This window comes from Triturus cristatus, chromosome 5_1, assembly GCF_964204655.1.
Source record: "Triturus cristatus chromosome 5_1, aTriCri1.1, whole genome shotgun sequence".
Classification (NCBI taxonomy): Eukaryota; Metazoa; Chordata; class Amphibia; order Caudata; family Salamandridae; genus Triturus; species Triturus cristatus.
The window spans coordinates 41618627-41632133 of record NC_140587.1 but is presented as its reverse complement, the minus strand read 5'-3'; the positions used below and the strand labels follow the sequence as shown (position 1 = coordinate 41632133).

General features: G+C 44.6%; 1 protein-coding gene across 3 annotated transcripts in view; it reads left to right on the top strand.

The window, feature by feature from the left end:
• LOC146830109 (solute carrier family 52, riboflavin transporter, member 2-like) overlaps nucleotides 1-13507 on the top strand; it is a 299887-nt gene that overhangs the window by 101020 nt on the left and 185360 nt on the right. For 2 of the 3 annotated variants that reach the window (XM_085604329.1, XM_085604331.1), the window contains exon 2: nucleotides 1166-1225. The exons of the other annotated variant lie outside the window; for it this stretch is intronic. In XM_085604329.1, coding sequence (XP_085460455.1) covers nucleotides 1177-1225 — 49 coding nt within the window. In that variant the 5' untranslated portion in view covers nucleotides 1166-1176. The remainder of the gene's footprint in view (nucleotides 1-1165; nucleotides 1226-13507) is intronic. 3 annotated transcript variants of the gene reach the window in all.

Here is a 13507-nt window from a genome sequence, read left to right as displayed (position 1 = left end):
CTTTGTCTGTCTTATGTCAGTGACATGGGTCACACTGTGAAGCCACGCTCCTGGTCCCACCTTTCTTTGCCTGTCTTATGTCAGTGACACAGGTCACACTGTGAAGCCACGCTCCTGGTCCCACCTTTCTTTGTCTGTCTTATGTCAGTGACACAGGTCACACTGTGAAGCCACGCTCCTGGTCCCACCTTTCTTTGTCTGTCTTATGTCAGTGACACAGGTCACACTGTGAAGCCACGCTCCTGGTCCCACCTTTCTTTGTCTGTCTTATGTCAGTGACACAGGTCACACTGTGAAGCCACGCTCCTGGTCCCACCTTTCTTTGTCTGTCTTATGTCAGTGACACGGGTTACACTGTGAAGCCACGCTCCTGGTCCCACCTATCTTTGTCTGTTTTATGTCAGTGACACAGGTCACACTGTGAAGCCACGCTCCTGGTCCCACCTTTCTTTATCTGTCTTATGTCAGTGACACAGGTCACACTGAAGCCACGCTCCTGGTCCCACCTTTCTTTATCTGTCTTATGTCAGTGACACAGGTCACACTGAAGCTACGCTCCTGGTCCCACCTTTCTTTGTCTGTCTTATGTCAGTGACACAGGTTACACTGTGAAGCCACACTCCTGGTCCCACTTTTGTCAGTGCCAGAGGCCATATTGGGAAGCCACAGCACTAGTCTCTACCTCTGCTTGCAAATGTGTTTCTCCATCCTAGGGAGGGACCACCGGAATCAGGGGATTTCGCAGCTGCGGCGTTTTCCAAATACATATAGATTTGCCACAAAATACATCATCTGTTGCATAATCTACAGATTTTAACAAAAGTAGTCTCTAGCTTAAACAGATCAAAAGTTTGTAGAAACGCAGTAAAACATGTTGCGCACAGCAGAAGACCCTTCGCAAAGGTTGACTCGTCACCTTTTTGTTGCTTATTGCTGTATTTGAGTCTCAAACGGTACTACTTACAGTGTGAAAAGGTGTAGTAAAAAAGTCCAAATGATGAGGTAGTGTCTTCTCAAAATATGCTGCATTACACCACATAATTTAGCCTACCCTGCTGCATAGCTTGATCCTCCATGCCGCATAATTCCAGTGGCCCTGGCTTAGGGTGGTCACTTGGCCGGCCACTTTCCACTTCTTTAGCTGGTTATTTTCTCGTTGTTTCAGAGTCGCCCAGGATGAGCTCCCCTTCGAAAGGTTATGGGACATTTGACTCCTCCCTGAACAGTAAGCAGATTTCTTATATTCGTTTTTTTCCTTTTGCACATTTTTAAATTGTCGCACATTCTTGATTATTAGGGCTCCCGATTTTATGGTGTTTATGTTTTCAACATTTCCGTCTGTATTTTAACCACATTTATTTTTTAGCCGCCTTATTGAAATGTATCCATGTTTATTTTGTGTTTTAAGAACAAATGGAGCGGTAACACGGCTTTTTCCACATTTATTTAACTGATAAATATGCACTCACACTTTGATGCCTGTCGCGTTTTAGTAAGTTAAGCAGCTAATATAGCAGAACACTACACCCACTGGTAAATATTAGCAATATATACAAATATATGTTAACATATGCCTACATTTAAGGAAATCCCATCCTGTGTTTAACTCCCCATGCTGTCTATCTGCTCAGATGTTGTTGTGGAATTCATGAAGACAGCGTCGAAAGTCACTCCTAAGAAGCACAAATTACTATCTTATTCTGCTTTTAAAAATAAATACAGGCAGGAAACACATTGCTTTCTGTCTGTATTTATCTGGAAAAATCAGTAAAAACTGAAATGGGAGCCTTTATTGATTATTTGTCCCAAAAACTGCAGAGTTGCGCCTTGCTTTTTAGGTCTCGCTGTCTATCGCGTAAGCGAGCGCTCAGCGAGACTCTAGTAAAGGGGCTCCCAAAAGGGCTCCCAAAAGCAGATTGCATAGTGAGCACGCGCACAATCACGCGCATCCTGCCTCCATGCAATCCGCTTTTGGGAAGCGCTTCAGCCCACTGGCGCCCTCGGCATCAAACTTCAAAGGTTCCGCTCCCCCGCCTGGAATGCGCGCCCCCGCCAAGCGCGCGCGCCACGCTCCGCCGGGCTTGTCTGGTTTTAAACTGGCAGGCATGCCTTATGTTATTCAGCAAAAGGAGCGGCATGACTCGACGGGCCATTGCGTAGCTGTAACATTTTATTTGTTTTTACCAAACACACACATGCTTTATCTGCTTTTTTAAAAAACATTTTATTTTACCCGGAACGCATTCAGCGCTTTATAACACGGGTGCACACCAGAAGCATGGGTAAACAAACTTTTTGAAGCCATGCCGCCTTTCTTTTGCAAGGCGCGGCATGTTCCTTGAAGCTGTTTTTGCTTCCCCACTTCGCATTATGAGCCCCCCACCCTCTGAGCATAAACTGAGCCTTTCTATTCTCTGGTCTGCCGACCCCCTCCCTCACTCAACACCGCCCCCACCCGCACAGGTCCCGTGGGCTCCTACAATCGCGTTTACTTCAGGGAGTTAGAGTTAATTGCGATTGTAATGATACTGGTCTGCTAGATTTTAAACAGGTTAACCTAGCATTTGAGTCGGGGACTTACTTAAGTACAGCAGTTAACAAGAACCATTCTAAACCACATCTAGAGAAACCTATAGAAATCGTACAAGTTCGTAGTTCTGCACTTTGGACTTTGTCGCTGGAGACCTGGTGTCATTTGCAATCGAATTGTTTTAGTCTGATTTGTGCGATTGTGGACTTATGTATCCACTGCAGGGACTCGTGTTTGGCCCCATGCCCACAGGTTTGAATCCTGGAAGATCCACTCACCTTTCATCCTTCCGAGGTCGATAACATGACCCCGTTGAGTTGGGTAGAAAAACCATTTGACGTTTATTTATTTGGAGGGTTTTATATAGCGCTGGCTATTTAGAGCTAAACGTTGGTTAAACATGTGCTTTACAAATACCTGTTATCTTATTTTATATTTTGTCAGGTTATGTGATGATTAGTGCACATTGAGTTTTATCTCATAAAAGCAAAGGCCAGTGATCTCAACTAAAAGGCATTCCCTACAAGTAGGGGTGATGAGCTGTTTAACCCCGACCCCGTGTTCCCCGCCCCACTGATAACAAAACAGATTAGAAGGCTCGGGGTCCCTGGCATTTAGGGAAACTGAGCTCATTGGCGGCGTGTTTAATCTGACCTGTGAGATGTCATAGGCCCCCCCCCGCGCGCGAGAGGTCTCGCCTCAGCCTGGCTCATCGGCTACTGATACCGGGCTCAACTCTTGTTAAAAGTAGAACCCAGCCCAGCAGATCTGGCATGTGCACCAGAGGCTCGCTCGGGTCCAGCCTGCCAGCATTTCTGCTACGGTGGCGCACTATTACTATTATACTGTGCTAATGCCATGGATTAGAGTTAGTCAAACACGCTAATCACCGACAAATATGTCTTTTCATTCACCGTCACTTATTAAATTTTTGTCTAAATGTTATTAGCGCCATAAGCTTTCAATAAGTGTCATGGGCCCTATTTGCAGCAAAGAAAATGCACTCTTGCAACCCCCCTCCTCCCCCTCCCGCTTGCATAAAAAGAGACCTTGCCGATTGGGAGTCAAACATCTGGGCCCAGGTGCCACTGAACCGGCTGCACTAACAATGGTTACCTCCCTCACCTGAGCCGTTTTTGCCAGCTCTTTTTACCCGCCAAGTAGATATTACCTCATATTCTAACATAGTAAGTTCCAAGGAATGTTTAAATTTAAAGCAACCGTTGCTTATTTCAGCAGTAAAGAACACGAGTCCCACAGCGCAGGGTCCAGTTAATGAACCAACCTGTCACCCCTTGCTCTCATGCCTTGCAGAGCGCGCGCTCCTAGTTCGCATTGCTCATTGGGCATAATTTAGCAGGTCCTGAGCAAAAGGGGTTAAATCCGTGGTACAGCGCGATAAAGCCTCGTTGCACCAAAGTGTTGTCTAAGAAAACAAGCATTTGCAATGCAATAGGTCTCACATTTACGTAAAATTCAGCTATTGGTATTGTAAATAACAGTGCTTTTTATTTGTTTTTAAAAACCAAAACATAAATAAAAGGCATTGCCATTTGCAATAGCTCAAATTCGTTTACTTGCGAGACCTATTGCATTGCAAATGCTTGTTTTGTTTGTGCGTGGGTATCATGGGTGAGATTTTTTGCGGTAGGTGGGCACTGAGGTCTGTAATCTTGGAGTATACGGACGTCTGCTAAGGTGCAGGGACACCTGGATTTCCAGAAGCACAGGCCCCGAGCTCAGCAGGGGCGTTCCCAGGCTGTGCCTTTAACTGGTTGGTGGATTTTGGAAATGCAGCGCTTTGTTTACTCAGTAACCCCTGTGCATCGATGTGCCAGTATGTGCGTGTGTGCATTCAGTTCATGTTAAACAAGCATTTGCAATGCAGTAGGTCTCGCATTAGTGAAAATGTGAGCTATTAGTGTTGCAAATGCTAATGTATTTTCTGTGTGTAAAATTATGCCGGCAGTAGCATAATGAGAAAAGAAATTCCACTATTAAAGGAAAGATTGCAGTACCACAGGCTTTTACTAGATGTCCCTGGGACACCTAATGACAGCCTGTGGTACTGCACCCTTTTCTTAAGACCTGATATAGGAATTCCATTACCCGGTGGCTTAAGGAACGAGCGCAAGCGTTTCTTCCTTCATTAGGGTGGCCAGCTTTTTTTCTATTTATTTATTTTTGTAGGAATCTGGGCACGTAAATATGGTTGTGTCGGGGAAATGCGGCGCGCCGTGCTGCGAAAGCTGATAAAGTTAAAAATGCTCGTAAAGTTGATAAGATCGCATCAGGGAAACTCGCCAAGGAGTGCCCCAAATGCTAATAAAGTAAATAAGGTTATGTTGGGGAAATGCGGTTGGGGAAGGAGCGATGGTGCGTACAACTCCAGCTAAGTTGATAGTCATTCAGATAAGAGTGCTGAGCAAGTGAAAATAAAACATACCGAGTGAAGTCACATGTGAGAGGGAGTTTCCTTATTGGAGGTTACAAGTGAAGAGAAGGTGGTACTAAAGAGGGAGAAGGTGGGACTAATAAAGAAATAAACCAATGAAATACAAACCATTCTAAAAGGCACTGAAAGGAGCCAATAAAATACATGGGTGGGACATAGGCGGGACTTAAAGCCCATATTTTGAATACAGTATGTCTTGAAGAGACAGCCCAAGCGCTGCCTAGGTGAGACCTATAAAATACATAAAAGTAACTGTGAATTGGGAATACGAGGAGTTAGTGATTCAAATGCACTTTTGGTTTTTAACACATCGATACAATTATTAGGTATAGTAATCAATCTTCATGAAGTGCATTTGAAACGTGTGCTTAGAGCAGATATCATCTTAAAAGATTTGGCTACTTTAGAATGAATGTTAATTAACTTCAAAAGTTGCGGTCTCTGCCCAGGGACTGTGCCTGTCTGGTACTGAAAGACTGCAAGGGAAAATGTGTGAGTTTTATCAGAGTGTCATCTTTGCAGGACTGCTAGATCTTCTTTTTTTTTTTTTCTTCTTTGCTTTTTATTAGAAGTATATTTTTTTGATGTGCACCAATCAACTGTGATAAATAGAAGGGGCTTAAATCTCTATGCACTGAAATATCAGAACGCAGTATTTCGAGTTGAATGATTCCAAAAACAAACAATAACCGCTTTCTCAATACACAGAAATACATCCTGAATTGGCTTCAAGAGGCACCTAAACGCCACATAATTTTAGGTGTACAGGCCCGTGAGCCCAGGCTATTCGTTTTCATACACCATAGATAAGTCAGAAGGGCTGGGGCGCAGAGCATGTGGTAGAGCGCCCGTTTCCCACAGTACTTTGACATGGTCATTGTGGCAGCTGTATTGTAACATTTGTATATTGCTTACTACCAATGTACCCTCTAATTATTCTTCCTCATGTGCGGCAACAGAATGTTTGCGTGCACACGTTTCTAGCTTGCGTGCGCAACCGAGTGATGAGATGTGCAACTAGGAAAATCGACTAGCTACCACTGGAAGGTTGAAAAGCACTGCCAATGTCAATAGGTCTGGCTGATATATAAAGTGCTTTCTTAGTCATTGATGAGTTTAGGTACAGAATAAGGTATCATATATGCATTTTGTTACTCGTCCTTGCACTCATGCATCTATTCATCACTGAGTGACTCTTATATTCACTCATTTACAACCACAATCAAGTACATGCACAAACTCAGCAACATCAGCATAACATTAAAAGAAGAAAAAAAACGTAATATCGCCTAAAAATGACAGGCATATACAAGCAGTAACAAACTTAAACAAGGCAGCAGGTGGTCGTCTTTCAATGGTACTGTATATAGTGCATTATTTTATAGTTGCATATTGACCAATTTGCAATGTTAAAAGCAACAAAACCCAATGGACAACATTCTCCCACTGTGGTCAGGTGGTTTAGATGCAGTGGCTGTACATGTTGCAGTACACTACAGTGAGCGGCAAGCAAGCCGCTTTAATCATGAAAATAAAGAGAAGAGGGAAAGAAATGAAAGAGCCATGTGACTAGAACATGGAAACAAAGTAAAGGACTGGTTCACCGGTGCCATTGCACTGAAATGCACTCATTTTCAGGTGGCTGTGCACATGTGGTCAGACAAATGGCACTCACAGGGCAAGACAGTCAATGACTGACGTGGTATATATACCACTGGTGTATATAGCAGTGGCATATATGTTTTTCTGTACAAGATTCTAGCAGACAACTAAGTCTGTTAAACGTTCTGAAGACATTCTAGAAAGAATTATTGCAGTGCAAATCTTGTACCAAAGAGTAATAAGCAGAAAGTCTTGCCTAAAAATGAATCTGTGAGATTTCATGTAACAAATTACTTCTACAGGCATTAACAGGAGGCAACACCAAACCACCCTTAAAGGCCTAATGGCTTTAACAGGTGTGTTTCATAATAAATAAACCAGGCCTACAGCCTACGTCAGACCTTTTCAAAAGAGATAGATCAGACCTACGGCTTATGAAATAACTTTTCCCAATGACCAATCAGGTCCATAGCATTTGTAATTGGCTCATTGCTGTAATAGACGGGGTAACTGTACTGCGCATACATTTACTACAAGTCAACTACTAGTAAAATTGCAAATGTATACAAAATTAAAGTTGTCTAGAAAATAAAAAATCCCCCCTGAATAGGGCCTAACGAGGAGTATTTCAATGCAAATCTTCTATGCCCACAGTTTATTTGAGTAAGTTGCCAGTACCAAAACTCTGGTCTACTACAGTATTCTGTGAAATTCCATGTAAATACTATAAAAATCCCCAAGATAGGCCTATTGGCTTTAACAAATGCTTTCACAATAACCAAGTTAGGCCTACTGCCGTTGTCATATCTTTCTATAATAAACAGATCGGACGTATGGCATCAGACATAACTTTTCCCAGTGAATGAATCCGGTCAATAGTCAATTCCCTTGGCTTCACACCATAACCTGTACAGTGCTTAAAAGCTCCTAACCAGTGTGCATAAAGATATAGAATTAGAAATGTGATTAAAACATTTGATTCTCTTTCACAGTAATCAATTTCATTAGAAATCAGAAAGAACACTGCAAAGGATTCTGGTACTTGGAGTTTTCCTAACCATTTGCAGACTATAAGCAGGGCCAATGGAATTATGCGATTTAACGGTTGCAGCATTTTCTGCATATTTATAGATTTTCCGCATTTGCCACATACTCCATCATCTGCTGCATGATCAGCAGAGTTTAGCAAAAAAGATTGTTTATAGCACAAATGGATAAGTTACTAAAAATGCAGCGACACACGTTGTCACACAGCAGAGGGCCCTTTGCAAAGGTTGACTGGTCCTCTTCTGTTGTTTATTTCTGTGTCTGTGTTGGGAGTTCAACTGGTACTGATAAGGAGAACCCTTTTTCAAGACCGTGTTAACCTGTGCAAAAATGCCAAAATAAGGAAGGAATGCTATCCCAAAATGTGCTGCATTGTGCAGCATAATTTGCCTTTTATTGCCGCATAATTTAGTCAACCCCAACACATAATTTGGTCTTTCCTGGCCACTGTTCCAGTTACCCTGACTATAAGGAAATAGTAATGTGGTACTCCTCTCTGTGACCTATCCATTACTTTGGATAGATGACCGGGAAAGCAGAATTAACCAAGTAGCAGGACTGTGAAGATTAATTTTACTGATTATTTTTTTAACTATGAAAATCTGCAGCAGTGAAATCAGGGGAGGTTTAAATCACACATTAACTTAGGAGCTACCAGATGGTACATTGCAGACTTGGTACCTGGCGCTACTGCACCTGCTGCACACTTTCTATCTATGTCGCCATGGGAGGTTTGAGCAATGAAAATACGCAGTTCTTTCAGCTAGTGAGTTTTAAAACTAACCGCGTCCGCCTGTGGAATGTTACTGCTGGTTAACATCTGCACAGCGAATGTGTGTGCCAGTTTCTAGAGCGTGTTAATTTTGAGAGCTCCCCCACTTCCCCATGCATCCTTCAGATTGCACTCCTGGGCTGTAGTGAATGCACTGTGATTGCACTCCTGCCGCTTCTAGACTGCCCTTCACTGACGGTGTTTAAACGTCCTCAAATTAGCACTTTTAAAGACAAAAACACGTCTTTAAAAATGCATCTAGCCGCGCCGCTTAATCATTACGGGGGTCAAAGGCTCGAATGAATCACTTTACAAGTGCAGAGGAATGCTTTGTGGTGCGCGGTGTTTGTAGGTCTCTGCACGGAGAGAAGTGCAAGTGTGAGCGCCCGCTCAGCCGCGCAGTTCAGAGGGAACTATGCTTACTACCCCTTTCCGAGCCGCTGAAGTGCTTACCCAAGTGGATAGCATGCTTTGGACTGACAGGTGTGTGGTAGGAATTGTGACGTTTTTGTATTGAGTTTTTGTGCGAAGTGATTTAATGTGTGTTATGAAAATCGAGGTTTTGTGATGAATGAGGTTATGTGAGAGTGAGTCACAAAAATTATAATTGTAGCAAGGTTTACAACTTCTAGGCAGCTACACAGTACCAGCCTAGACCAGGGGCAGGCGCAGGCAGTGTGCGCCTCTCATGTTGTGGGTTGTATATTGCTTCTAGACATTACGATAAGAGAGGCCTAACTGGGAGGGGATAGAGTCTTTCTGACAGAATGGCTTGCGAGGAGCTCTGCCCTGCCCTGATTACTCTTCAGAGGTCTCTGGCTGCATCGCACACAAATGAACTGGACACCAGGCCTGCCATTGCCTTTGTCACCCTGGACAGTTTGAAGCCAGGAGCAGTGGAAGGGGTATAACTGACCAGAACTAGTTTTTGGGGGTAGGCCAAGGAATTCCCCCACACAAAAGCTGGCATCGGGTATTAAAACTGAACCTTCAGAACCTCTCAGAACACTCTTGGGCCTGCAGGATATTTAGAAGGATCTGAAGAGGGAACATTGAATCGGTTTGCCTTGAACCTAGGCTCCCGGAATTGACTCAAAGGGTCAGTTGGCTGACCAGTTTGAGCTGCAAGGAAAGCGCAAGCTTCCAGAGGCCTCCTTGCAACAGCCCAGCTTACCAGCACCACCTGGACCTGCCTGAGCCCCGCTGCTGGCCTCTGCTTGAGTGAGTCCTAATCCCAAGAGGTGTCCCCCAGGTCGTGCGCCCTTGGCTGGCATCAGAGTGTATTCCTCCTGAAGAAAAGGTAAAGATACAGAAGATTTGGGCTCCTCGTGACCTCTTTGTATTGAGAATTGACCACCCATGATGATTGCCAAGGCCAAGCTCCAGCGAGACCTGCTCTAACAGCAACTGTCTGGAACAACTTGCCAGCCGAAAGCTCCAGCGAAGCCTGCTCTTCTCGCCGGCAGCCAGCGTCAAGGACTAACGCAAATCTCCAACATTTCCCACTTTTCCTGCTACCTCAGCGACTGACCTGCTCCTCCTGCCCTACGGCATCCTCCTTCAGGCACCTGACCACACAAATGGCACTATTCGCGCGGACATAAGGTAACTTTTTGGCGGGACACACTTTGTCCCTGTATCCGTCTCGCGATCTATCACTGTCTGCCTGAACTTGTGATTTTTTCTCAGTCAAGCGCAGCCAGATAACCAGGAGTGGTGCTTTGTGCTTTTTGGTGCTATTTTCACCTAAACCTCTGAAAAATCACATTGCCAGTTCTCCTGATTGGATTTTTGTTGTTTCAGTGTCATTTTATCGATTACATTTTTCTCTAGTTTTCTAAATTAGTTATGTATTTTTTTCTGCTGTTGTGTTTTCACTATATTACTGTTTGAGTGCTGCATAAATACTTTACACATCGCGTCTTAGTTGAGTTTGACTGCTTTTGTGCCAATCTACCAGGTTTATTTAGTGACTTTTGTTGTTCACCCTGACAATGATTGTGTTTAAGTGGGGCTCCCACCTCTTTCAACTAGTATCCCAATTTCTAGCAGGTGAGAATTCGTAACATGGTGTGGCCAGGCACCCTTTTTAGGTCTCGCCTGAGCTAGCGCATGCGCTGCTCTGGCGAGACTTTTAGTAAGTGGGCTTTAAAAAGCCGACCACAGCTTTTTGTGTAGCCTAAAGCGTGCGGTTACGCACACAGTTACGAGCACAGGTGCCATCTGGCATTCCTGTCTCGTCATGGCTCATTAAGTGCATCGCTCGCTGGCACCCTTCCAGCCCGCGATCGCTTTCACGTCTGCGTCACTTTCACGGCCGCGCAGCCAATGCTTGTTTTTATTTCCGTTTTAGTGCACTCCTCCTCGCTCGCACCTCTGCCCGTCATTGCTTCCGTCCTTCCGGCGCCTGTCACTCCTTCTGAGAACACTCGCTGAGAGTAATGGGCATCCGCTTTTAAGCAATGTTTGTTTTATTTGCCGATTGCTTTGGTGTTACAATAAAAAAAGAACATTGTCATTGTATGTGGCAACATGCTCCATAATTTTTATTTTCTTGTCCCATAATTTTGCCTTTCTTGCCACACAATATGTTTTTTAAATGACGCAAACTTTGTGTGGGGCCCTTATCATACTTTTGGGCACGCTCAAAAGGGGGATGTTACAGAGACAAGTTACCATCCCCAAACTAATTTCTGGATGTGGTCGCATATAGCCACCTGCAGGCCAAAACTATAATTTGTGTGCTGTAATCCTATGTAATCGCCACAAGAAAGATCTGAATGGGGTCTGTTGATGGGGTTGAACCTGTGATTTTAAGGAGTTCTGCCTACAAAAGGTATTCCCTGTTCTTGTTTCCAAACATCCTCTCTTCATTCTTCCCTGGTTTATGCCACCCTTCCATGTTCCATTCCTTCGTTCCTTCTTACATGTTCGCTCCCTCGCTTTCTAACACTCTTCTCCGTCGCCACCGCGTTTCTTAATTTCCAGCCTGTCATTCCCCTTTCTAATTTTCTATCCTGCTCTGTCACCATCTCTCTTCCCCCTTAAACCTACCATCCTATCTTCTCTGTTTCATCCCTTTCTTTATCGGGGTATCTCTTCTTTTTCTTTGATGCTCTCCCGAACTATTTTCTGTCCCTGTCAACCCAATCTACTGCTCTTTCACACACTCGCATGAAGCGCCTTTTCTCACCCTCTCCTGCTCCCTTGACATCTTTCTCTCCCCTCTTAGACCCCTTGTTCTCGCTGGTCTTTTTCATTCCAGACTCTTGCCTTGCTCACGGGCTCTCCCCACTTTTCTTCCCCTCACTCTCCCAGAATCTCCGCTCCATACGTGAACGAGCCAGGACATCATACATGGTCTCACTAGCTCCTCCTTTTCTCATTACTTTCCCTATGTTCTCAACCTCGGCTCTCTTCATACTTTGCCCCATCTCCACCTTTTGTCTTTTTCATTCCAGTTTCCCACCACTCTGCCCCTCTTTACATCTCTTGCTCATCACTCTTCTGAACCCTTCTTCTCCCTGGTCCTGTTTCTACATTGTGCTTTCTTCGACCCCTTTTCTCCCTCACTTCACCATCTTCTCAGACCCTCATCTTCTCCTCTTTCCCTTTCCTATTTTTATATCTGCATTGTCCTTTTCCATCACTCACTCCCTTACGTTGTCGTCTACCCTCTTCTGAACGCTCCTTTTGTCACACCTTTCTTTCCCTTTATATCCCATCTCTTTATCCTGCCCGTCTTTCATATTCTGCCATATTTTTCCTTTTTTACATTACCTTCCCGTGCTCCCATCATTCTCCCTTCATAAATTCCTTATTGTCTTGCACTCTCCAGCCCCCTGTGCCCTTACCAATCCCACCTCTTTCATCTCTCTGCGCACCTCGCCATGACACTTCTCTCCCACCTACTTCATCTTCAATGACGTCACTTCATTTCAAGAACCTTTGATGTTCCTAAACACACCTTGCCCTCAGGCCACTCCCTCACCCAACCCCCTCGCTCTCTCTACACACTCTTACTTCACTTCCTGTCACTCTCTCCCTCCTGCTTCTTCTTGTCCTCCTCTGACTCTCCATCTGTCTTGTTCTCTGCCTGCCCCGCCCTCTCTAGCCTCTCCAACAGTCAAAGCCTTCTCTTTCTCTCCCCTCGCTCGCCCTTGAACCCCCACTCCCCCAGCTCTTCTCACTCACACAGATATCTAAGCCTCAGAAATCCATTTCTGGGGAACCTTGGTAAATTGTAATTGTAATTACATTTATATAACACTTACTACCCCTGACGAGGTGCTGAAGCGCTTTACCCTGGGCGGCTGCTACCGAACCCAAGGTTAGTGGCTAGTCATGTTATTGGGGTTAGTTTAGTGGCTCAAGCAACTATTCCATGCATTCACTAGAATTCCCTTGGAGTAGATGAAATAAATAGCAGGTGGGCGTTAACATTAGTGGGGTGGGGGAGTGGCTGAGGTATGTGAGTTGATGCAGATGTTTATGGGATTCTTCATGCTGATGTTTGGTGGGATTAATAAAATACAGATGAATGCAGATATTCTGAACCCTTTCCATGTTACAAGCAATAGGCAGTTCTCGGGCACAGCCTCCTTGTCCTAGCCTCATCGCAGCCCTGGGCCCTTTGTGCAGCAAACCATTCACTGGTGTTGTTTAAAGACCTAAACCTTTTCATCAAATAGAAAACAAGCATTGGCATAGCCAATAGGTCTCGTCTTTGGGACCTTATAAGTGTTTAGCCATGCAATATTTGATGCGGGCTATTGCTACTGCTTAACAGATACACCCATGAAGGAGGAAGGAAGTGGAATAGTTATTAAAACCGGCAACCACAGCCAAAACGACACAATCTTTAAAGGCCAGGATTCTACCAACTCTTGCAAAGCCAAATGAAGGCAACATTTTAAGCAGGTGTTCATTCCTCAAGTTTCTCTGAAGTCTCCCAAAGGCAGACGAGCAGCAGTCGGGCGAGCTTTAATCGAATCGTGTCTCAGGCCCTAGCCAGACTGGCACCCTGCACATGCAAGGGTGAGAGACGAAACGCTTGGTAGGTTGTTGTCATCGTAGTACGCGAGCGGATCTGCCTGCCTCA